Source organism: Mytilus edulis, chromosome 6, assembly GCF_963676685.1.
Source record: "Mytilus edulis chromosome 6, xbMytEdul2.2, whole genome shotgun sequence".
NCBI classification, from domain to species: domain Eukaryota; kingdom Metazoa; phylum Mollusca; class Bivalvia; order Mytilida; family Mytilidae; genus Mytilus; species Mytilus edulis.
This window is the reverse complement of record NC_092349.1, coordinates 68,236,196-68,261,938: the sequence shown is the minus strand read 5'-3', so window position 1 is coordinate 68,261,938 and position 25,743 is coordinate 68,236,196. Positions and strand designations below refer to the sequence as shown.

At 31.4% G+C, this 25,743-nt stretch overlaps 2 protein-coding genes across 2 annotated transcripts; one reads left to right on the top strand and one right to left on the bottom strand.

The window, feature by feature from the left end:
* Window positions 1-600: 600 nt before the first annotated feature.
* Window positions 601-1,615, bottom strand: LOC139528233 (sesquipedalian-1-like). Its single transcript, XM_071324115.1, has one exon. It carries the CDS (start codon window positions 1,481-1,483, stop codon window positions 728-730), a length of 756 nt encoding a protein of 251 aa, XP_071180216.1. The 5' UTR covers window positions 1,484-1,615; the 3' UTR covers window positions 601-727.
* On the top strand, window positions 1,572-24,225 carry LOC139528232 (putative phospholipase B-like 2). Its single transcript, XM_071324114.1, has 11 exons — window positions 1,572-2,037; window positions 6,111-6,354; window positions 8,022-8,149; window positions 10,037-10,254; window positions 11,248-11,339; window positions 12,074-12,234; window positions 12,934-13,026; window positions 13,840-13,911; window positions 14,474-14,626; window positions 17,750-17,909; window positions 23,413-24,225. The coding sequence occupies exons 1-11, from the start codon at window positions 1,862-1,864 to the stop codon at window positions 23,614-23,616; spliced, it is 1,701 nt and encodes a 566-aa protein (XP_071180215.1). The 5' UTR covers window positions 1,572-1,861; the 3' UTR covers window positions 23,617-24,225.
* The last annotated feature ends 1,518 nt before the right edge of the window (window positions 24,226-25,743 follow it).

The following is a 25,743-nucleotide window of genomic DNA, read 5'->3' as shown; positions in this document are numbered from 1 at the left end:
TTTTTCAGATTTTTTGTAAAATAAGAACCAAATATTTATCAAATCACTGCGGAAGCTTTTGCGTTAAATCGGTATGAAAATAGTCATGATATTTTCTGACCTTTCACATCCAATGTAGAATATAAATAAAAGTTAATTTTTAGCAAAAATTGGAATGTATAATTAATTTATATATTTCATTTTTAAAATGTTTGTCATATATCTATATTTTAAAAGCAAAATACATGTGAATGAGAAAATTGAAGTTGACATTAAATTATTCTTTTAGGACCATTTTAATAGTTGTAAACATACATTGTGTAACTGATTGAAAACAGCATTTTACTTTCCAAGGGTGAATCAAGAGTGATTATCATGATAATGGATGATGTAAGATATGTTTTCAACACTTACAAAAAGAACATGACAAAAGATCTGCATTACAGTCATTACAGTAGTAAAAACTTAAAAATTTTAAAATAATAAATGCATAACCTGTCCAATTCAATGACAAATGAATGTCTGAAGTATATTAATAGAAAGGATTTACCTTGTATACCATGTATACCTCCAGCTATGTGACAGATTTTAAAAATTTGGTAATCATTAAAATAAATATATCTATCATGTGAATTTAAATTTAAATATAAAACATTAAATTACTGAAGTGGAAACATAAATAATACAACCATTATATTATGTGTTACACACATATATTCCATGAACGGATTTATAATGATGTTTTTGGCTATGCACTTGAACTTGCTAGATCTTCAATCAAGCATGAAGTCCTTGCACCCCATAATTCTTTCATATGTTTGATCTGATTCCCGTATTCTTCATGCAATTGAGCAAAAGTCCTATGTTTTGGTTTGGCGTCCTCGTAAAAATGAAAATTAGCAGAGTCAGTCAAGCATGTCAAGTTTTCTTCTGAGGTATTGAACGGGTTAAATCTTTTCATCGGTTGTGTGATATTTTCCACTGATTGTTCCATTTTATCTTCCAATGAGTTCCTTTGGGACAAATTTCCATAAGTTCCTGATAAAATAAGACTATCTCTCATAGCATCCTCAACAAGTTTAGCATCTTCATTTAGATCCTGTAACTGTCGATGAAGTTCTGACACCATTAGTTTCATGTAATCATAACTTGCTCTAGAAAGTACTTTCATCCATGATTCCATATCCTCTTGTGAATCTGCAGCAATAATGTAAGTCCTACAACCTGAGGCACTAAATTTTACTTGAAACACAAATCCATCTGTATCCTCTGACAACTCTATAGTACATCCTTCTAGTATAATAACTCCTATGGGTTCTTTATCACTGCGTTTCTCATAATAAAATAATAAATTCCCTTTTAACACAAACCATCTCCTTTGATACCCTTTATTGAAGTCTCCTCTTTTCAATAAATACCCTTCTTTGTCTGCTGGGGCTCCAGAAGAAGCAAATTTAGTTAAACTTTTGTCATTAATTTTCATTTTATCCTTGTGCCTATTCATCAGATTAACAGGAAAGTTCACAGTTTATGACCTGATTGTTTAAGTAGCTTATGAATACACCAAGCAACTTCCTATTTAGGTTATAATTACTGTGTCAGTGATGTCACAGTCATGGAGCAATTCATTCTTACTTTCATTTTCAAAGTGAAAGTGGGCGTGGCATTCAAGGTTCAATATGAATGTTACGGCTACAACAGTTGATTAAAATTACAATATTTCATTTTTGTAGTGTTTCAACTTTTAAAAAAAAGTTTAAAATTATTTTTAAGCCTTACAAATGTTAAGAAGCTTAAAAGATTTATGTACGAAACTGTTGGATTCTACCTTCTACATCGAAATCAGGTGACCAAGCACTGTGGAGTCACATGACTTTGCAAAATGGCAGACGACAGAATTTTGGTTGCTTGTATTTTGGGGGTATTTATTTGCATGTGCAGTGGTGAAATTGTATCAGTTACATACGATAAAAATAGTCAGGAATATAAAATTCATCGGCATGAAGTACCGGAATGGGTTGCCTTAGCAGAATTTAAAAATGACATCAATAACACTGGGTAAGTTAAGTGTTGCAAGAATTAAAGAAATTAAGGTTCATCATAACAAATGGACAAATACAGTGTTCTAGGATTTTTTTGGCACCTTGACTTACCACGGGTAAGATCAATAAAAAAATTACTTACCCACATCTAAAAGTTAAATCCGCCAACCAATTTTGCGCCGTCCGCTGCAGCGAGCTTTAGCTCGCCGCCCTTATGGCCGTGGGTCTGGGGTCCGCTCAAGGCCCCCAGAAGCTCTGGGGTAAATGATGCAAAATCCTGCATTCTAGCCATTTCCTGGCACCTTTTTCATGCTTCAGAAAGTACCCTTTTTTGTGATGTCAAATGATGTTTTGTATGAAGCAATGATGACTAAAGTGTATTGAAAAGTATTTGAAATATATGGCTTAATTGTAACTATATACCTATACCACCAGAAAAGTACATTGAACTATAACAGTACTTCACTGACTTTCATACCAATAATTCACTGTAAAAAACTTACATGCAACTCTTTTTAAAAATCAGACATGCTCTTTACAAAATACTGAATATTTTTCAGGCTGATTCACTGAACATTAATGATTAAGGATAAGTCATTTGTTGCACATAGATTTTAAATTTAAAAACTTTTATGACATGCTTTAAATTATATGTTGTGAAGTTTGTCTGAACAAAGCTGGATTCGGATACGATTGAATTTTGTACAAAATTTAAAAAAACCGATTTCTTACTAAATTTGACAAATATGTTATAGTTATTACTATGTCATTTATTAAGAGCTATAATAAATGCAACTGTAAGTTTATTTTCCTCCGATGACAAGAAAAAAAATCGTTTATGTCCCGATTTAAGCACCAGTTATCAATCCGGATTTTCCGATTTTACCGACACCGTGACCGACTTTTAGAATGATAGGAGAAGAATGTGGTCTCTTTTGCGCTTGATTACACCTAGTAAACGAGTGCTTGAATAAAAGCGCCGATAGACATCGACAAAATCTTCGATCTTTTATCAAAGTTTTTTCTCGTGATTTAATAAAAATAAAAAGCAGATATGGGAAAATTGAAGAGGACCGGGAAATTTCAAGAGTTTTTCGGCTTCCCCGAACTTGAAAATTGACTTACCACCGGGTGACAAAGGCTAAAAAATGACTTACCCGTTGTCCTAATCCACTTACCCCGGGTAACGGGTAATGGGAATCCTAGAACACTGAAATATGGCCGTATTTTCACCTCAAAAACTACTCTGTGTACAGACTAATTACCTGTGCTGTTTGGAAAGTTTTAATGTCTAGCATCCACTAGATATATAAAAGTTAAATGCATTTTGTGTTTAAGAAAGATAAAATCTTTCTTGGATTGTGATGGGCATTTTTTTTCTTTTCTGCAGAACATGCAGAAGGTGCAAAAATTAACAAACACCTGAATTACTTTGATACTGTCCATTCACTGACTCAGATAAACTCTTTAACTCACCTATAGTTGTGAAGATACCTGGTGTCCATGTCAATTAAGGACAATGAAAACAATACAAACCGGTATTTTACCTGAGGGAGCATCTCATAGTTGTCTCATACATGTACCACAACTTAGTCAATTTTCACACCTTTTGCATGAAGGAAAAAAAATGCCCATCAAAATCCAAAAGAGATTTTATTTTTCTGACACACAAAATGCATTTAACTTTATTATATCTAGTGGATACTAGGCATTAAAACTTTTCCAACTTTACAGGTAACTCTGTACTCAGAGTAATTTTTGGCATATTTGTCCGTTATGAACCTTAAGGTGGTACATGTACCCAACACTTTAACTAAAATTAATTTGGCTCGTTTAATTTTCTTAAAATTTTGAAAAAGTATTTACTTTGACCCTTTGACAAAAATATAAAAAATTCAAATTATTTGAACCAACTGTTTTATCAGAAAAATTACACTGGTTATATAGCAGTTTGACAAAAACTTATTTTGATCTTTGAAAAGCTTGATTTTCCTTTAACAACACAACGTCATTAAAATGTTAAGCTGATTTTACAGAGTTCTCTCCCTGTAGTGTTAGGTACCACCTTAACAATAGAACTTGTCTTTTATTTTTGAAGCCAACATACCATAATTTAATCTTTACAATAAAATTGTATGATTCTAAATTTCATGAAAAAGAATGTTTTAGAAATGTACACGTGCCTTAGAACCATTTCTAGTTGTTAGTCCCCCCTCCCTTGGCTAGCAGTGCATAAATGAGCTTTTAACCGACATATGGGACATTTTTAACAATACAACATTTATAACAATACAACACATAATATAATACAATAAATTTCACTATCCCTGTGTCTGTCATCCTTCACAGATCACACATCATCATGATCATGAAATCCACTTTATTTGGTCTCTGTTGGATAATTGTCTCATTGAATATCATACCATATCTTCATATTTTTATAGGATTTTTGTCTGATTCAGATCGTAATCTTATGAAGGAAGCTACATTTTTCTGAGATTACTATACTAGTAACTAGAGATATATAATATTAATAATGTCTAGCTTCTTTATGTACATATAGATTTATTTTTAACATGTTGAATGTAATCTTATAAGGAAGTTACATTTAATTTAAATACCACTGTCACTCTAATATAATTATAATCAATTTGAATATTGTCAGTTTATTGTCTTAATTTTGTATGCCATAACTATTTAATGTAAATGTGTTTGTGCTAATAAATATTGTTTATTGTCTATTTAAATGATAAGTTTATCATTTTTATTCACATTTTCAATAAACATTCAGACTCATTATAGGGGTAAAATTCATTGTTTAGTTAAAAGAGACTTTAAATTTAGAATTCTACATTGGATATCTTTATATTGGAGCTCCACAATTGCTCCTACATTGTACTGTTTGGTTGTCTATAAGTCATGTAAGTCAGAGGTCAAAGATCCAGTTCAAAACTTGAGGGAAATAAGATTTCGCTTTATTTTTCTATAAATGAACTTTATCTTATACTTAATAGAAAAATGAAATAAAAAAATGGGGTCACCTTTCATTTACGCTCACAATCTGCCATCGAAAGAAGCATACAATTTTGTTAATGTCCTTTTTTCTGTTGAACTAATAGGAGAAATGGAGGTAATATCGAAATAAAAAAGAACTAAACAACAGAAATCGCTTAAATTTTACAATTATTTAGTTTATGTACAGCTTATTCGAAAACAACAATAAAAAAATTAGGTCACCAATGAGTTAAAAAAGATATTTCAATTTAAAGGGCATACTATACAGTTTTGATCCTGTATTTACAGTTTGATGAAAATTTCCATATAGGCTATTTTTTGCCTGATTAAATCAAATATGTTATAAAAAATATACCTTCATGTGCTACTTTTTGTGTAAAATGAGGTTGAAATTTTGTAAATTTGATCAAAATTTGGATTTGTGGCCGTATTTTCTCTTTCAAAAGAAAGACATAACTTAATTTTTGGTTTTAAAAGATAAACACAAATTGTTTTTTGTTAAATAATTTGTAATTTCTGTATTTTATAAATATCCTAAAAATTTATACATTTTATATTCAGAAATATCTAATATTTATCAAATGTTTATGAATGTAGAAAAAAAACATCATTTTTTGCTGTATATATTTTATAAAATTTAAAAATATTGCACTATTTACGTTTTCATGAAAATTGGCACACATAATCTTCTCACCTAATCAAACCTAATGGCATTTTAAAAAAGAGGGGTCCATGAACTCGTTTTCAAGTGACTGTGACTGTATCATATGCCCTTAATGCCAAAAAATGGCATTTTTGCACAAAAGGGAGATAATTTGGAGCTTTTTCAATGATATCTACATTTTAAAAGTCACCTGGGGCCAACAGGAATTGTTTTTGGAAAGATTTTTGTGCCATAGGATAAAGTAACACTACTTAAGGTAACAAAATAAAATGAATGTTTAATTTTTTTCTGATTTGTTTTACCCGCGAGCCTCCTTAAGAATAATGTCTTGAAATGCTCTTTTAATTTTTAGTTGTGACTTCTTCCTCCCATCTATATCTATTTTAACAAGTATACTTATTTTGGAATAGATGGGCATACCTTGATATAAAAACATCTACAAATTATGATGATGAACAACAAGCCTTTGCTGCTGGAATGGCGGAGGCCTCACATTCGGCCAACCTTATGCATGATCACTGGATGAATACTGTGGATGGTTACTGTACGGAACCATACAGTGCATATTGTACAAAATTACATACATTCTTACAAACTAACCTGGACTGGATGAATGAACAGATTAAAACAAATACATCTACATATTGGCACATGGTAGGAATAATGTTAAAAGATTATTATTTCACATAAGAAAAATAAATTGATTTGAGAGGTAGTTTTCTGGAAACATTTTCTTTACTTCTTATAAAGGAAACTTCTTGGCTTTGTAAATGTATTAAGTTGTTGGTTTATATGATATTTTTGAATGAACATATCATGAACAACACTGCAAACATGTCATGTTGACAATTAGTTTCATTTAATGTAAATGTTTTTTCAATTAAATCTATACATATGTTTTACAGAATTGTTTCCAGGAGATAAATGAAAGTAACTTGATGTACATTTCATATATTTGATAAATAAAGAAATAAAGAGCTTTATCGCCATTTTGTGCATTTTTCCTTTAATATCTTTTTGATATAATTTTTCATATCATGCTACTCACTTGAGAAGGAAAATTATCGCTAGAAACTGAGGAGGCACGTGGTGTTGCTAATGAAATTGATATGAAATTAACAACATTTTCATAGGTAAAAGTGATAAACAGATTATCATTGGTCATCTCAACTTGATTGCCTTTCTCGATTTCGTCGTCCCGGCTCAAGTGAGAAAATCAATCTCGTTGAGATGATCAACAATAATCTATAAGCATGCAATTGAATAAAAATTTCTCTGTTAATGTCTTTACATAGCTTTAGACTATCATCAATTCATCTTTTGTTAGTGTAAACGTGAAAAGGGTTATAAAAAATTGTTTGATTCCAAATTTCCTGGGGAAAATAAATTCAAAAATGAGTCTCCAAAAAAATTTAAAGATTCTATTTCCTGTATGCTATTGAAAATATTATCTTTTTTAAATTTAAAAAGTGTCTCTAGAAAATTAACAATTAGCATGTCCCCCTCCTTTCACCCATTGATGAAGATTATATTTTTGTAATACTCCCGCAGCTGCAATATTCTCAATAATAAAAAAAGCATTGCAATGATTTCTGAATTTAAGCAATATTGGAATTTTTTGACAAATAACTAGGTAATAAATCAATTCATAACATTTATTTAGATCATTTTTATTCAATAATCCTTCCTTGTATATTCATTATATTTATGTCCTGAATATCTGGTTTATTGAAAAATTAAATGCTTCTTTTATTAATTTTATTTAGGTGTAAAAGTGTTGACCAAAGCACATTTTGTGTGAATCAAGGAAGTCATACATGTCACATTTATGTACTGAAAATAAAATATAATTTTTGGCATGCCTTACCTTATCAAAATTACATACAGTAAAGAATAGATATGATATTTAATTATTTACACTTAAACTGCCTACATTGAATATAGACTTCATGTAATCAAAACCTTATTAAAACTGAATGATTTTCATCTTATTTTCTTAATTCACTCTGTTCAACCGATAAATAATTCATTCATGTACTATTGGCTCCTTATTTTCTGACGACACCCTAATACCAACCAAGAAAATAATATATATATCTCAAATATTTGCAATGAAATTATTTCTGTATTAATAAAGACATACATCATTAAAGAGACTGTCAGGTGCGATGACTATCTTCAATACGAACAGCACACAGTAAAGATCAATGCTAACAATTGGCCTTAGTTTGTTGTGAGTGTGCTCTTTATATAGTTTGCAACATACAAATTCCCCAAAACTGAAGTAAGTACTAATATACATACATGATGATATTTTTCAGGTAAAGTTGTTTTTATTACAAGTTGATGGTTTGAGTCAAGGTTATGAACTATCAAGAAGGTCACCTGACTGGTCATCATTGAAATATTCTGGACCAGGATCAACAAACCTTGACCCGTTTGGTTTTTAGTAAGAATACTAGATCCTATTTTGTTTTAGAGTCAATTTCCAAATGCATGTAGAGTGAGAATTTGGTCAGCTTGCTTGCCTTGCTTGCCTTGCTTGCCTTGTTTCTATTAATTTTTGCTGTAATTAAGATTGACATCTGCAAACAATATAGGTATGTGTATAGTTAAACCTTTTGATTATTTGATAATGTCCTATCAAATTTTTAAATATAATGTCAGTCAGGATTCTACTTCACCAAAATTATCTCCCCATTGCGCCAGTTCATTTTCACAATCATAGAAATAGAAGCCATTGCAGGGGTGACGTGCTGCCAATTTTGCTCTTGAAAACCGATAAATTTATCCACACAGCACCATTACGTTTCTTATATGTCAGTTGTATTTTAAAAGACAAATGTATCTACTAGCTTAATGAGCATCAGTTAATGATCTTGTCTGCATTGATTCAAATTAAAACTATTGTCTGATCAGTTGTCAGGCTTGGAATTTTTCGAAAATTCTTAAACATTTAAAAAAATTCTAATTAAATATATGTGGAAGGGCAAACTAAAAATTTTCAGTGGTTGAAGATTATAAACCCTAGTTATCACACACAAAAAAATATATTTTTCCGAAAATATGCATTTTCATCATCCAACTTGAAAAACTGTCATCAAGTTCTTTTAGTAAAAAAATAGCTATTCAAACACACCTACTCTGTTTTTGTGATTCATTAGATAGGTATTACACTTGACCCATATATTTCATCTTTTCATACTGTGATTATTTTTTTATGTTATAAAGTCAACCTGTAGCTTTGATATATAAAAAGGATAGAGTCTGAAGCGAGATGATATATCAAATACTCTTGCTTTGTACCTTTTAAAGACAAAATATACACCTCAGGCCCTTGATTTTCTCTTTTCGATACAATTGTTACCCATTTTTTTTAAAAATTTCTTGAGTCACAATGGAAGGGCAGACACAAAAATAACTGAACTAATAGATTGATTGGTTCTGCGTCCGTGGTAATTAAAAAAAAAAATCAGAGGTTATGCATTTTCTACATCCAACTTGATATATACCCATGTCGTCGACTTGATATCTTATTGTTCTGCATTATTATGTAATAGATAAATTGAAACTTACGCAAATGGTGCTTTTAAAATAAAACACTTCGTAATTGGGAAGAAAATTGTCGTTTTATTTGTTTCTATTAACTTCTAAAAATTTTGTTACTATAGTAAACATCACAGTAAGCATTTATCGTCTTCTCTAACAAAGAGCTTTGATTCTTTTGTTCTATTTCAACTGGGTTTCCGCCTTATGTGTACAAGTTTAACTCAGCCTACTTTTATTGTTTGCAGTTGTCAATCTAAATTACAATGCTTGAGCAAAAAAACTTTGATACAAACAAAGCAAGCAAGACAAATCGAGCCAATGTATTAGGAAATTGACTCTAACTTATCAAACATTATTAATATATTTCCTTGAAATACATTGAGGAAGATGGCACAGATATAATAAGGTGTCCTTGAAACAGCAGTCATACAACATGATTATAAATTATTTGTTATATTACAAATTGTTTTGAAATGTAAACGCATTCAAATAAATTATTAAAAAGAAGATGTGATATGATTGCCAATGAGACAACTCTCCACAAGAGACCAAATGACACAGAAATTAAAATAAACCAGTCACCGTACAGCCTTCAACAGTGAGCAATGCCCATCCTGTATAGTTACTTTTAAAAGGCCTCGAAATGACAAATGTCAAGCAACGAAATAATGAACAACAAACAATTAAAGCGTCTTATTTATTATTTTTTTTTACTTTTAACAATTTAATTTATTTAACTATCTGTTTAACATTATGTACATGTATGAAGTTCTTCATCAATTTTCAGCCTTTTCCAAGTTGGAGGTGATTTAGAAGATCTAGAGGAGGCTCTAGGCAAACCTGAGAAATCTCGAGTGTTTGGTTCTGGTTCTTGTTCTGCTATGATTAAAATGTTCCCTGGTAACAAAGATTTGTATGTCAGCCATGACACTTGGTCAACATATCAGTCCATGCTGAGGATTCTGAAGAGATATGAATTTGCATATACTGTTAAAGATGGATTAGGTATGTTTAAAGTCTAATTAATATAGATCTTAATTGTTTATACAAAACATCATGGATATTTTACTTCTTGGTTTTGACAGAATTTACTGAACAATATCAAATTTGTGGTTTGTTTATAACCCTGAAATCCACAAAGGTAATACCGCACAAATGATATTGCATTTGACTGAAGCAGTCTTTATAAAAAAATGACAATGTATAGTAGTAAATATTCATCATTCAGCAACAAATTGTTTAAACTTTCACAGATTTAAATCCAAAATTCCCTTGTTTGCATTTGATATTAGGTCCAAGACATTACTTACTTACTTATAAATCCTCTTCATATCCTTGAACACATAAGGCATCAACACCCTTGTTTCGGTTTCTATAGCATAAGTTTCTTTCCGTGGCTGAGTAGCTAGCCCAGCACACAACCCCCTTACCAGGAGGACCAGGGATGTATTCATCAAGGTCTCCTTCCTTTAGATGAGCTGCTAGCCAAAGCTTATGACTCCAATCTAGCCATTGGTTTTGTATCCAGTTGTCCTTCTCTTAGATGAACTGCTTTAACAGAGCTATGATCTTCATCTTACCAACTATTTATCCATAGCTGGGACAAAGTTGATGGGTGCAAGGGCATGTCCACATGCCGGTGGGCCTTCACATTGCATCTCTGGGGCCCTTGCTGCTCCGAGATCCTCTACAATAATGCCTAGGATGCTAGACCCTAGTTACCATGTGCTGTCGCGAGGAGGCATTGTAGAAGTCTTGAATAGTGTAGAGGCTATGTACTGGCAGAAAGACTTACGCACTCGGCTTTCTTTTCACCTGCAATGTATGCTAGCCAGTGGTGATAGAGAGCCTATGGCCCTAACCACACTAGACGCATATACAATCCTGTGGAACAAACAGATATTGACAGAATGGGTCGATTACATTGTATTGATATACCAATGTTTGTACTTTATCTTCTTAACAGAACTGCATTCAACAATTTTTATATTTTTTCAGGTGTATATATACCAGGGTACATGATGACATTTTCTTCCTACCCAGGGACTATTTTATCTGGAGATGATTATTATCTCATGAGTACTGGATTAGTAAGTTGATTATTTAATTTTGAGTTATCTCCCTTTACATTTTAAATATTTTTGTCTTTACTTTACAGTTGCTTCAGTTTACAGAAATACATATAGTGTTCATTATTGTTAACAATTTATGTCACCTCCTCAAAGCATATGGTAATAGTAACATATGTAGTCTGTCAAAAACACATTTTTTTTTACGCATCTCCTGAGACTGTTTGACAGAAATCTCTCATACTTATCACAATTGTTTGCCATCATGTGTAATTGATCATATTGTACCACCATTTTAATAATAAAAAAAAGATATTGGAGTAATTGGAGTTTTACCATCTGTTTTTCAACATTGAAACCTTGTTTATGCAATTTCTGATAGACCTGAAAGACCTCATACTTGGTATTATTGTTTACGATCATGCCAAATTTACCATATTATACTGACATATTTGATTCCCTCATTTTAACTGCAAATATGGAACGTATGTATTTTTTTTAAAGACAAAAAAAAATATCTGTGGATAATACGAATCATTCATTGTCATGAATTTCTTCGTGAATTTTTATGAGGAAATTTTGCATTTTTGGGGATACTTGAATTTGTGATTTTGCCAATATCTGCACATCAAGCCCTATAGAAAATTTGAATAACAAATACACACGAAATCCATGAAAGTTATATCCTACAAGAAATAATGAATCCATATAAGTTTGTATCCTTCTTTCTATAAAATTGTTATTTATATTCACAGGCAACCTTAGAAACAACTATAGGTAATGGTAACAGTGACTTATGGAAATATGTCCAGCCAACAAATTCTGTTCTTGAAGGTATCAGAGTCATGGCTGCTAATAGACTTGCAACCAGTGGTAGAACGTGGTCATTGATTTTTTCAGCATACAATAGTGGAACGTAAGTAGCGCTCATACCAACCACGATATCTTCCAACAGGACAATTCACTTATGCATTCTGGGTAATTATTTCACTTACATAAACCAAAATATTTTTAATTTTATTGTTTTCATCATCACAGGGACTATAGGTATTTTATAATGTTTTTAAGTGAAAAGATAAAAGTGGTCAAAATTTTGTACGTCATATTTGAATGAACATGTAAAAATTTTCCAGCAAAAATTGGGTTTACCGGTATTCCAAAATTAATATTACAATTGCAACAAATATTTGATATGCAAATCAACTTATGAAGCACAACAACTGTACAACTTGTGTTTTGTCTTACTCACACTCATGAAGAATTTTGTACACAAAAAGAATTTTAATTTTATCCAAATAAATTTTCCAATGTCAAAAATAATATGCACATCTAAATATTATGGACTTTAAATGTACACAATTATATCCAAGTCCTACCTACACTGAAGTAATTCAACTCTCAATTGTTGATGGACAGATGGACAAGTAGACAAAATGAAAACCATTCCTTTCCTCAGCATCCTTGGTTTCAGCTGTCGATTTCACAATAAAACTTACGACTAAGATTGATAGTATTAGTATACTGAATTGCTTGTGAAATCTACTCCAGGTTCTTATAAACATTAGGTGACATCAGTAATATATTTTATAACAAAGTTTTGTTTATATATTTACAGGTATAATAATCAGTGGATGATAGTGGATTCTAACAAATTCAAATCAGGCTCTTACAATATGACAGATGTTTTGTATGTTCTTGAACAAATTCCGTAAGTTGTTTTTTTATAAGGATTTCAGGAAATTATGCATACAATAATGCTGGAAAAGGAAAAACGTGTGTTTTTTTAATAGAATTGAGAATGGAAATTGGGAATGTGTCAGAGACAACAATCTGACCAAATAGTAGAAATTAGCCAAAGGCCACAAATGGGTCTTCAACACAGAGAGAAACTTCTAAACACGGAGGCATACTTCAGCTGGCCCCTAAACAAAAATATGTACTAGTTCAGTGATAATGGACTTTATATTCAACTCCGAAATATATAATTGAACTAAAATTAAAAATCATACAAGACTAACAACGTCCAGAGGCTCCAGACTTGGGACGGGCACAAAAATGCAGCAGGGTTAAACATGTTTTGTGAGATCTAAACCCTCTCCCTACACCTCTAGCCAATTAAGAAAAAACAGACACACAGCGATAAGTACAGTAAAACCTGTCAATTCCCATTTAAGGTTTTATGCATTCTTGGTACATTTTTGTAATATTTTCATTGACATAAATCAAAAAGATGAAACTCACAGCAATATGTACAGTACAAGGTTGAAATACCTATTAATTTTATCAGAGACCATGGCAATTTTGGTAAAAAAAAATAAACATTACAAAAATTTCTGAATTTACAATCATTAAGGTAGAACGGAAAAATGTATAAATTTTGTGAAATAATGTGTTTTTATTCTTCTAAAAACAAAGATTGTGTGAATTGCAAAGTCAAACACTATTATTTAAGAGTAGAATTTTCTTCATCATATTATATCTTTTCTTTTTTTCAATCAAAATATATTTTTTTCATTCACAGGAATAATATAGAATATGGAGATCGTTCAGACGTTTTAATGAAACAAGGATACTGGCCAAGTTATAACATTCCGTAAGTAGAACATGTGCAATCAATAAAACTTCAATTTTGAATTATTGAATCTGTGTAGAAATGTCAGTATTTATAGCTGATTTTTTGCAAACCAGAAATTGCAGAATATTATGCATTCAGATTTGCTCATCATGGGGTTTCATAATGTATTGAAGGGTATTTATCTTAAAAGGTGATCCAGGAATATGTTCCACAAACTGATAATTTTCTATACGGTAGTTATCATGCAGAAAACATTGTCCAAACTAAAAGGTTTCCTCTGTTCACTTAACTAGGAAACTTTATAATGAGGAAAATGCAACGGTGATTTTCCAGAAGTATATTGCTTTTCAATACTGAAAATTTTATTTAGCTAACGCAAAATAGAAATCAAATTGAACTGACTGCTCACAAGAAAATATGATGACCCATTGAGGGTTTTTTGTTGTACATTGTAATAACATTTGAAAAAATAAGAATATTCAAATATTGTCATCCAAATAACAAAGCCAATTCCTCAAACAAGTAATTTTGATACTCTGACAGTACTTATTTCTTCTTTTTTTTTTAAAACATTTAATAGGTACTATCCTACCATATTTAATCTCAGTGGAGGACCAGCTGCAGTAGCTCAGTATGGAGAATGGTTTTCATATGATGGGTCACCAAGAGCTAAAATATTCAAAAGAGATTTTAGTAAAGTTGTCAGTATGGAAACTATGATGAAATTAATGAGGTAGTATGTCTAGTCAGATTATATGTTTTAATATATGTTAGATATAAAAGGAGCCTCTATGAGTAGTTCACTTACTGTATCATTATCCATTGTGGTTTTTGAGTCAGACCCTATAGGTGTAGGTTCAACTCCAATCTTTATTGTCTATGATTGTCAGCTTTCCTGCCTAGGTCAGGGGTTTTATCTGGGTTGCGTTCAATATCGTAGCGGTTACTTAGGGCTACGCCGATTTATGACTATTGAACGTGTAGCTAGCCTAGCTGCTACATAGATATTGATAGCAGCTAGGCTAGCTACTCGTTCAGTAGACAAAAATCTATGTAGCACTACGTAGCTGCTACAATATTGAACGCAACCCTGGCAACTCCTGCTTTCTCCACCAATAGAAATACTCTGCTTTAAAATGTCCAATTGTGCTGAAAGTGGCATTAAATACTAACAACCAGTAAATAAATATAAGCTGAAAATATCCAGTCAGTTTTAATATGTTAATTCTTCATGTGAGGACATCGGTTCTTCTTTCAGAATTTTATGTTTGAATACAATTCTGTAAATTAAACATTTATTTTGATGCTTTTTTTTAATTAAAAAAAGTCAACAGATTCAGGTTTCACTGTTTGCAATAAAAAAAAATACATTCATAATCTTAGTAGTGATTTTTACAGTTTTAACAGTAATGAATGATTTGCAATAACTAAAGGATGCATTTGTGTCTCAATTTAAACTATCAAAATTTAAAAACAAAACACTTCTGACACATTATACACAATAGATTTAATTAAATTAAGTGATAAAGAAATATTTATAATAGAATAAGATTTTAGGGGTTTCAAGGTGATATAAATTATTGATATGTCAATCTATTGAAACTTTCTTACATTGTCTATTTAAAAAAACATTACACTTTGTCATGGATGATAAGTACAGAATGCAGGTTAAAAATTTCTAGCTTTGGAAAGTTTTAAAGAATAGTCTTTCTGTTTCCATTATGCATCTCAAGACAGTAATAATTTGTATTTAAATGCATGAAATAAACCAGAATTGTTTATTAGAAATCAAAGGAACTGTTGTAAAGGGGAGATAATTTACAAATCATTTGGAGATATTTCACAATTCAATGGGGAGATACATTTTGTAATTTCACAAATCAATGCGGAGATAATTTCACAATTTCAATTATTTAAACTGGAATAATAACTACTCTTTATACTGAGGTGTCATATTTTGAAGCACCTAGTTCATTAATTTGAAAATCGGTAAGGGAAACTCTTGGATAAACTAAATTTTATGAAGGGGAGATAATTGCACATCAAAATGAAAGATGATTTCTCAAAGCAATGGGGAGATAATTTCACAATTCAAATTGTTTAAACTGGGAATAGTAACTACTTTTTAAACTGAGGTGTCAAATTTTAAAGTAAGTATTACAACATGTCAGAAATCTGTAAGGGAGACTCTTTGATAAAATAATTTTTATGAAGGGGAGATAAATTTACATCAAATCATAATCAAAAAATATACTTCACAGTGAGTTCACACTGATAAATTCTATTTTTTCAAAGAAAGAATATAAAAATGAAATGTACCAGGGTTCATAATAATAAAGTTTCTTCAAATTATGCTTGCACTTGGGATGAATAAGCAAATCAGGTAATCATTGTCAGGGATCTCACTAAAACGAGTCCATGATTTTTGATTTTCATAGCTGCATCAAGATTGTTAAATGTCATATAAATTGAGCACAACTATCATCATTTTCATACAACCGCAAAAAAAATTTGCATCATATAATGCTATCATGTCAGCGTCGTCAGCTTCATCAGCGTCGTCTGCGTTGTCGTCCGAAGACGCATGGTTTCCAGATAATAACTTTAGTATAGGTAAATAGAAATCAATAAAGTTTTAACACAATGTTTAAAATCACAAAAGGAAGGTTGGGATTGATTTTGAGGGTTATGGTCCCAAAAGTTTAGGAATTAGGGGCCTAAAGAGCCTAAAACAAGCATTTATCTAGTTTCAGGACAACAAGTTGTGTATTTATGTATTTCAATTGCTCTGAAATTGTACCACAATGTTTAATGCCATAAGTAGAAGGTTGGGATTTATTGTAAGGGTTTTAGGGCAAACAGTCTAGGAATTAAGGGCAAAAAATGGACCAAAAACAAGTATGGATCTCTCTGAAATTGTGCCACAACATTCCATATAACAAAGGAACGGCTGGTTGAGTTGGGGTTTAATTTCCACAAACATGTAGAGATAAGGGGCCAAGAAAGGGCCAAAAAAGGGCCAAAATTTCTAATTTACAGACAATGACTTATGTTTAAGTGTATGGATATCTCTGAAATTATACTACACGGTTTCTTACTACAAAGGAAAGGCTGCAATTGAGTTTTGGGGTTCTTGTTAGCTAATGTTTCAAAATAAACTAAAGATGATGTCATTTCCTTACTCTATTTTGTCATGGGGACTGAAACAATAAATGTGTAGCAATACAATTTCATCTTCTCAACATTGGCCTCTCCATGCCAAAAATTTATGACTCCCTCAACTTGCCTTCAAAAACCTTAAGTTATTTTCATATCAGAACATTCTGATATCTATTTTCTTTATTTAATGTTAAACTTCTCTCCTTTTCATTCAGGTATCTTTATTACTCATGATGCTGAGTTTCTATTTGAGTTGCCATATTTTTATTGAAATTCAGCTTTTTAATTTCTTAGTTATGAAGAATTTTGAATTTTCAGAAGTTCTATTAGGAACTAAAACCAATAGGAAAACAACTATGATAACCACTTTTAATTACAACCTATTTTCAATTGAATAAGAAATATTTCCCTCAGTAATTCGCCTTTTCAGAATCTAATGCCTTCTGGGTAATATTTTCAAAAGTGTACACTAAAATGTCGTGATTGGTTAAAAACATCCTAAACAATGGAAATTCAACCAATGACATAACGTTATTTTCATTTTGGGGTACGAACAATGAAATTACCCATAGTCCTTTTGATTCTGAAACGGCCAATTCAAAGACGTAACAAACGAATGTGTATAAATTCTTCCTTTTCAAATGATGAAGTTAAATTATCAAATTTGTTTATATTTTTTTTCTGATGTTAATTATAGGTACAATGATTTTCAACATGACCCTCTCTCTAAGTGTGCCTGTAGTCCCCCATACAGTGGTGAAAATGGTATATCTGCTAGATCAGACCTAAATCCTGCTAATGGTACCTATCCATTTGGAGCGCTAGGTCATAGGTCGCATGGTGGAACTGATATGAAGGTAAGATCTGAAGGGAAACTTACCAGCTAGATGTCTGTGATCTGAGATTGTCAATGTTGTCATGCATAGATCCTTTAGATATCACCATCACAACAATAAAAAAAAACAAGTGAATTGCTAGTTGATGGTCAGGAGCTATTTTATTGAAGTTAAAATTGAGAATGGAAATGGGGAATGTGTCAAAGAGACAAGTTAGATTCCATTCATATTTTCTTCAAACAATTAATCTTAAGAAATGAAGGATAACTTATGGTAGTCCACCAGAGTTCTGTGAAACTCAGAAAAAAACATTATATCTTATATTTAAAATATAGAATAATTTACAACAAAGCATACATAGCTTAATGTCTGAAATTTTTTAAACTGAAGAATGTGTAGTTATATCCTGATATAAGATCTGTTCTGCCCTCAGAATTTGTGAACTCCAAGTGACAACTTCTACTAACTACTGATGCAAAGAAATATATAAATATTTCCACTGAAAGTAAAACAATTTCTCTAAAACAAAATATGATAAATGAGTTTTGACACCCCTGCCTATTTAAGAATATTTGGCTTAACTTGTCAATAGTTTTATTCTACATAGATAACTTTAAACATAATGCTAAGTCCATTGGCATAATGTTAAGATTCTATCACAATAACATCACTATCATTTAAAATTGACAACCTAAAAATTTTGGCTGGAATTGGAAAATAATACATTGAGCTAGATTGTGTACTATAAAAAAGAAATTGACCAAGTTTTAGGCAGTTCAATAAGAATATGTTTACTATTGAATCACAATCTTTACTAAAGGATAGGACTCATTTGAAACAATACAGTAAATTGGGAAATTTTGGCGGTTTTCTGTGTTTTATTTTGGTGTGTGTGTAATTTTGGTGCTTTCTCCAATTGATATGTTTAATTTTAGACAAACAGTAGTGAGCAAGCTCATTCATATTTGTTTTTGTTTACCCGTTAATTGACTTTCTCAGACTAGAAACACAACAAAGTAAACTTTAATAAAGGAATCGCATACAGATGCAATTGCATATAATTCGAGTTTCAAAGCTAAAAGAAAATATAAAATAAAATATTAAACATTAAATCACTTTTTAAATAGATTATTTATTTTTACAAATATTGTATGCAATAAAAATTAATCATCTATATTGCAGTACATGTTAATATATTGCAGATCAAGGATTAAAATTTTCCGTATACATCTGACAGTACTTGTTAATTTATTGAAGATAAAGGATTACCAATAAAGGCACCTAATCAGCACGGCGTTTTGCATTTGCGCCGATCTGCATTTCATTTGCGCCGATTTTTGTTTTCATTTGCGCCGATTTTTTACAGGTAAATTACAGGTTAATTACAGGTGAATAGATATAAGAAGATGTGGTATGAGTGCAAATGAGACAACTCTCCATCCAAGTCATGTTATTTTTCATTTATCATTATAGACCTCTTCCGTCTTCAAGTTGTACACTATATTCATATACTTTAAAATCAAGAAGTAAAAACCTTAGATAAAAGCACTCTGGTTTATACTAAAATGACGAATTGAAAATCTATTTACAGCATTTAAATCCATAAAAACGGAATACATTAAAATCATAAATCTGTTATTGCTGAGTATTTATAGGCAACATATCTAATATATTCCTTTCTTGTGATTTCGTCTCTGTCAATAACGAAATCTATCTTTTCTTTGTCTTGCTATTAACGTACTTATGTGTATGACCGTTGATGGTTATAAAAATTGACTCCTAGAATAGTTGCAGTCTGCAATATGTCCATCAATTACAGCAAAGTTCAGAACAATATGAATCAAAATTAACTAAAACCTTTGTTTATAAACAGATTTTACCAATATACCTGCACGGTATAGTATATGTACAAGTATTAACTTACCTGTAAATCCAATTAGGAGCAAATATAAAATCGGCGCAAATGAAAAAATGAAATCGGCGCAAATGAAAGAATCAATTTTTTAGCTCACCTGGCCCGAAGGGCCAAGTGAGCTATTCCCATCACTTTGCGTCCGGCGTCCGTCGTCGTCGTCCGTCGTCCGTCGTCGTCCGTCGTCGTTAACTTTTACAAAAATCTTCTCCTCTGAAACTACTGGGCCAAATCAAACCAAACTTGGCCACAATCATCATTGGGGTATCTAGTTTAAAAAATGTGTGGCGTGACCCGGTCAACCAACCAAGATGGCCGCCACGGCTAAAAATAGAACATAGGGGTAAAATGCAGTTTTTGGCTTATAACTCAGAAACCAAAGCATTTAGAGCAAATCTGACATGGGGTAAAAATGTTTATCAGGTCAAGATCTATCTGCCCTGAAATTTTCAGATGAATCGGTCAATCGGTTGTTGGGTTGCTGCCCCTGAATTGGTAATTTTGAGGAAATTTTGCTGTTTTTGGTTATTATCTTGAATATTATTATAGATAGAGATAAACTGTAAACAGCAATAATGTTCAGCAAAGTAAGATCTACAAATAAGTCAACATGACCAAAATGGTCAGTTGACCCGTTTAGGAGTTATTGCCCTTTATAGTCAATTTTTAACCATTTTTCGTAAATTAATCTTTTACAAAAATCTTCTCCTCTGAAACTACTGGGCAAAATTAATTCAAACTTGGCCACAATCATCTTTGGGGTATCTAGTTTAAAAAATGTGTGGCGTGACCTGGTCAACCAACCAAGATGGCCGCCACCGCTAAAAATAGAACATAGGGGTAAAATGCAGTTTTTGGCTTATAACTCAAAAACCAAAGCATTTTGAGGAAATCTGACAGGGATAAAAATGTTTATCAGGTCAAGATCTATCTGCCCTGAAATTTTCAGATGAATCGGTCAATCGGTTGTTGGGTTGCTGCCCCTGAATTGGTAATTTTGAGGAAATTTTGCTGTTTTTGGTTATTATCTTGAATATTATTATAGATAGAGATAAATTGTAAACAGCAATAATGTTCAGCAAAGTAAGATCTACAAATAAGTCAACATGACCAAAATGGTCAGTTGACCCCTTTAGGAGTTATTGCCCTTTATAGTCAATCTTTAACCATTTTTCATAAATCTAAGTAATCTTTTACAAAATCTCCACTGAAACTACTAGGCCACAATCATCTTTGGGGTATCTGGTTTGAAAAATGTGTCCGATGACCTGGCCATTCAACCAAGATGGCCACCACGGCTAAAAATAGAACATAGGGGTAAAATGCAGTTTTTGGCTTATAACTATGAAACCAAAGCATCTAGAGCAAATCTGACAAGAAGTTAAATTGTTAATCAAGTCAATATCTATCTGCCCTGAATTTTTCAGATGAATTGGACAACTGGTTGTTGGGTTGCTGCCCTCCAATTGGTAATTTTTAAAGAAGTTTTGCCGTTTTTGGTTATCTTGAATACTATTATAGATAGCGATAAACTGTAAACAGCAATAATGTTCAGCAAAGTAAGATCTACAAATAAGTCAACATGACCTAAATGGTCAATTGACCCCTTAAGGAGTTATTGCCCTTTATAGTCAATTTTTAACAATTTTCATTAATTTGGTAAATTTATGTAAATTTTTACCAAATATAGTCTTCTGTTACTAATGGGCAAAGTTCATTATAGATATAATTGTAAGAAGCAAAATCGTTCAGTAAAGTAAGAACTTCAAACACATCACCATCACCAAAATACAATTTTGTCATGAATCCATTTGTGTCCTTTGTTTAATATGCACATAGACCAAGGTGAGCGACACAGGCTCTTTAGAGCCTCTAGTTTTAAATCGGCGCAAATGTCATACGCCCAATCAGCAATAGCCTGGCATATTAATGACATATGTGAATAAAAATTCATGTTGTGTTTTCTTAACAATTTCTTAAAAATTGACAATTAAGTCTAAAATTATACATGTTATATAGTGTTGTTGTCAAATCATACCAGGTATTTATTTGCAGATTTAAATTTGTAATGTATAGAATTGTACAAAATATACGGAAGATATAATAACATAAAATATTTTCCCCAACAATTAAAATTTCGATATTGTCGAAATGGTACACAATTTTGTAGTTTCCATTTTTAGTGTTTGTTTTATTTTCGTGTGTTTAATTTTGGCATTTTCATTGGAGGCACCAAATAAACCAAAAATAAAACTACAACCAAAATAACCCAATTTACGGTATTTACTTTTTAGAGCAAAATATTGACAAACCATCAATAAGATATTGTCAATAATAGTCCAGTAAATCTAGCATAAATTTGACCCTAACCTTGAAGTAATTGCAACAGAAGATTTTAAAGTTTTAATCTTTAGCATTATACCCCAAATATTCACAGAAAAAAGTCCTATAAAATCTAACCTGAGGAAAACTAAAATATCAGGATTTTAAAATTTCTATTGAGATTGCATTGATATGGGAGATAACTCTGCAAAAAAGGCAGAAAAATCAATAATTATTGATACAAAATCATAACTTTACTGCTTCTATTCAAAAGAATGTGTTGTTTTTGATATTTTTGCCGTCTTTATAGTATAACAAACAACTTTAGAGGTGGTTTCATATCTTTTATCAAGCTTCAACCTAGATTTCATAATTCATTAGTTGACCATTTATTAAATTTTTCACCATATCAAGGTAAAGAATCTTAAATTGAATAAAACTAATTAAGTATATATTCTTCTTTTCGTGGTGTAAAGTTTCTTTAAACAAGGTAGATGCTGAACAAACATAATTTACAGATACATGTATAAACAATACCAAATAATCACACGACTAGGATGAAATTTGAAAAAAATAGGCAGGACAGGAGTTTTGAGTAAAAAAAAAAGGCAGGATGACCCTCTTGCAAAAAAAAAAAAAGTCAGGACGACAATTTAGGTAAAAAAAAGTCAGGATAAACTAAAAAAAAAAAAGGCAGGACCGAACAGAGTGAAAAATAAAAAGGCAGGACAGAGATTACAGCTAAAAAAAAATGCAGGACAAAATTTTTCATCCTAGCCCCCCCATAAAAATCAAATGGTAGCTCCCTTACGAACTTACCCCATTAAAGTAGCACACTTTACATGAATTTTAAGAAAATCAACCAAAAACTGACAAAAAAAGACTCATTTTTGCGGAGTTACCTCCCTTTCCAATGTTTATTTCCATAAGAAATTTAAAATGCTGATTTTGAGTTTTCCTCAAGTTAGATTTTTGGGGACTTTTTTCTGTATGTATTTGGGTCTAAATGCTATAGATTAGAACTGAAACATTTTCTGTTGCAATTTGTTTGAGGTTCAAACTTATATTGACTGGAATATAAGTTGTATGGCACATTGATAGTAAACATTTATATTGTCAGTAAGATATTTGTATATTCATTTATCAGTGTCAACATAGTAAGAATAAGTGATTAATATTTTAAAACTGATATAGATGATAATGACCAATAGGTGTCCTCAATTACTTGTAGTTTAAGTCAGTTAATCTCAAACCATGAACAATTTTAACGTGATTTTTTAAAATTTTCAGTTAACAAACATGACTATGATTAAGGATCTACAGTTCATAGCCATTGGTGGTCCAACCCATGACCAACAACCACCATTCCAATGGAGTAAGTCAGACTTTGGACCTAAAACTCCACACCAAGGACATCCAGATATCTTCAAATTTGATCCAATTATGTTTGATGGTTCAATAAACATTAAAAAATTTGATAGATACAGAGGATAGAGGAATACCGGTATATAAAACTTGAAGATGACCAAGATAAAAATAAAACATAAGAATTATTTTTTGATTCTGCCTTTTAGATACTGCTTATGAATCGGTTTAATAATGAGGTTTTGTAGTTCCTTGTTGGAACAAGGTGCTGAGTAATTTCATATGCATAATAATTTTTTGCACTCTTTAAATTTGCATATTCATTTTATTGTTGAGGTCATTTGAATTATGCTACATGTATTTGAATTAATAATTTTTACCTGCTTGAAAAATGATATATTTCATATTCCATTTGTCATTTGATTTTTTTCTCGGGTGTGTTTGTTTGATTATTTTGTAATTTTTTGTTATTAATATTTCAATGTAATTGATGAATGCCTCAGGGATAATTATTGTTGTAGGTACCTTCCAGTTTATTCAAATCAAAAATTATAGGCATTATTACTATGACGTCTTTCATATATTTATAATAATAAAAATGGTGTTACTAGTCAGAACTTGTGCAAATAATATTTTATTGTTAATCTTGCTGTTGCAGCTCAGAATATGTATTACTTATTGATTTATTTAATTTAACAGCAGATGTCTCCACAAATAAAAGAAAACTCATTTCTGAAACCCTATTGTGTAATTTTTCTTGTACTTTATTTCAACCAGATTGAATGAAACTGCTCTATCATTAACATAAGCGTTAAATGCATTTTTATATGAAACAACCAATACCGGTATTAATCGATGCAGTATTTCACATTTTGAAAAAAAAATCTCGTCAGGTGATTGACATGAAGTTCAACAGTAAGAAATCATTATGATTTTTATACACACAACACAACCAAAAGTTTTCAGCTATAAGTAAAAAATATGGTCAACTAGAATTCTCAAATTGGACAGTAAACCTAATGTCCATTTAGCTGTGCAGTATATATAAGTTACAGGCCTGTGTGTATAAAAAAACTGTATATATAAACATAAATGATATATTTTATTTGAGAATCATCATGCAGGGAGATGCCATGTTCTCTGCATTTAAAAATGAAACCATGCCACATGTAGGTTGGATCTACAGAGCACGAGATCACCCCAATTCAGTGGTGGTATTGCTCAGTCTTTAGCTTTCTATGTTGTGTTTTGTTGACCGTCTTTTTATCCTTTTTCAGCATGGCATTGTCAGTTTGTTTGCATGATTTCAAATATCCCTTTAGTATCTTTCTTTGCTTTTGATGGGTCAATTGTGACCATTGGCAAAGCTGCCCTATTCATCATATCCTCTTTTCATTGAAAATCTAAACCCTTACCATTTATTAGTCTTCTATGTTCCCCAAGTTGCCAATTAGAGTTATTGTTATTTGTTAAAAACAAATCAACCTGCACCAACAAGTCTAAACTAGAGGCTCTAAAGAGCCTGTGTCGCTCACCTTGGTCTATGTGCATATTAAACAAAGGACACAAATGGATTCATGACAAAATTGTATTTTGGTGATGGTGATGTGTTTGAAGTTCTTACTTTATTGAACGATTTTGCTTCTTACAATTATATCTATAATGAACTTTGCCCATTAGTAACAGAGAACTATATTTGGTAAAAATTTACATAAATTTTCCAAATTAATGAAAATTGTTAAAAATTGACTATAAAGGGCAATAACTCCTTAAGGGGTCAATTGACCATTTAGGTCATGTTGACTTATTTGTAGATCTTACTTTGCTGAACATTATTGCTGTTTACAGTTTATCGCTATCTATAATAGTATTCAAAGTAACCAAAAACGGCAAAATTTCTTTAAAAATTACCAATTGGAGGGCAGCAACCCAACAACCAGTTGTCCAATTCATCTGAAAAATTCAGGGCAGATAGATATTGACTTGATTAACAATTTAACTCCTTGTCAGATTTGCTCTTAATGCTTTGGTTTTTGAGTTATAAGCCAAAAACTGCATTTTACCCCTATGTTCTATTTTTAGCCGTGGCGGCCATCTTGGTTGGTTGACCGGGTCACGCCACACATTTTTTAAACTAGATACCCCAATGATGATTTTGGCCAAGTTTGGTTAAATTTGGCCCAGTAGTTTCAGAGGAGAAGATTTTTGTAAAAGTTAACGACGACGGACGCCAAGTGATGAGAAAATGTACGTTTT

Bases quoted from the DNA above. Each gene is read 5' to 3' on its own strand.
- LOC139528233 (XM_071324115.1), bottom strand. From the start codon at position 1,483: ATGAATAGGCACAAGGATAAAATGAAAATTAATGACAAAAGTTTAACT.
- LOC139528232 (XM_071324114.1), top strand. From the start codon at position 1,862: ATGGCAGACGACAGAATTTTGGTTGCTTGTATTTTGGGGGTATTTATT. The intron at 2,038-6,110 runs GTAAGTTAAGTG...ATTTTGGAATAG, and splicing joins AATGACATCAATAACACTGG to ATGGGCATACCTTGATATAA. The intron at 14,627-17,749 runs GTAGTATGTCTA...TGTTAATTATAG, and splicing joins ACTATGATGAAATTAATGAG to GTACAATGATTTTCAACATG.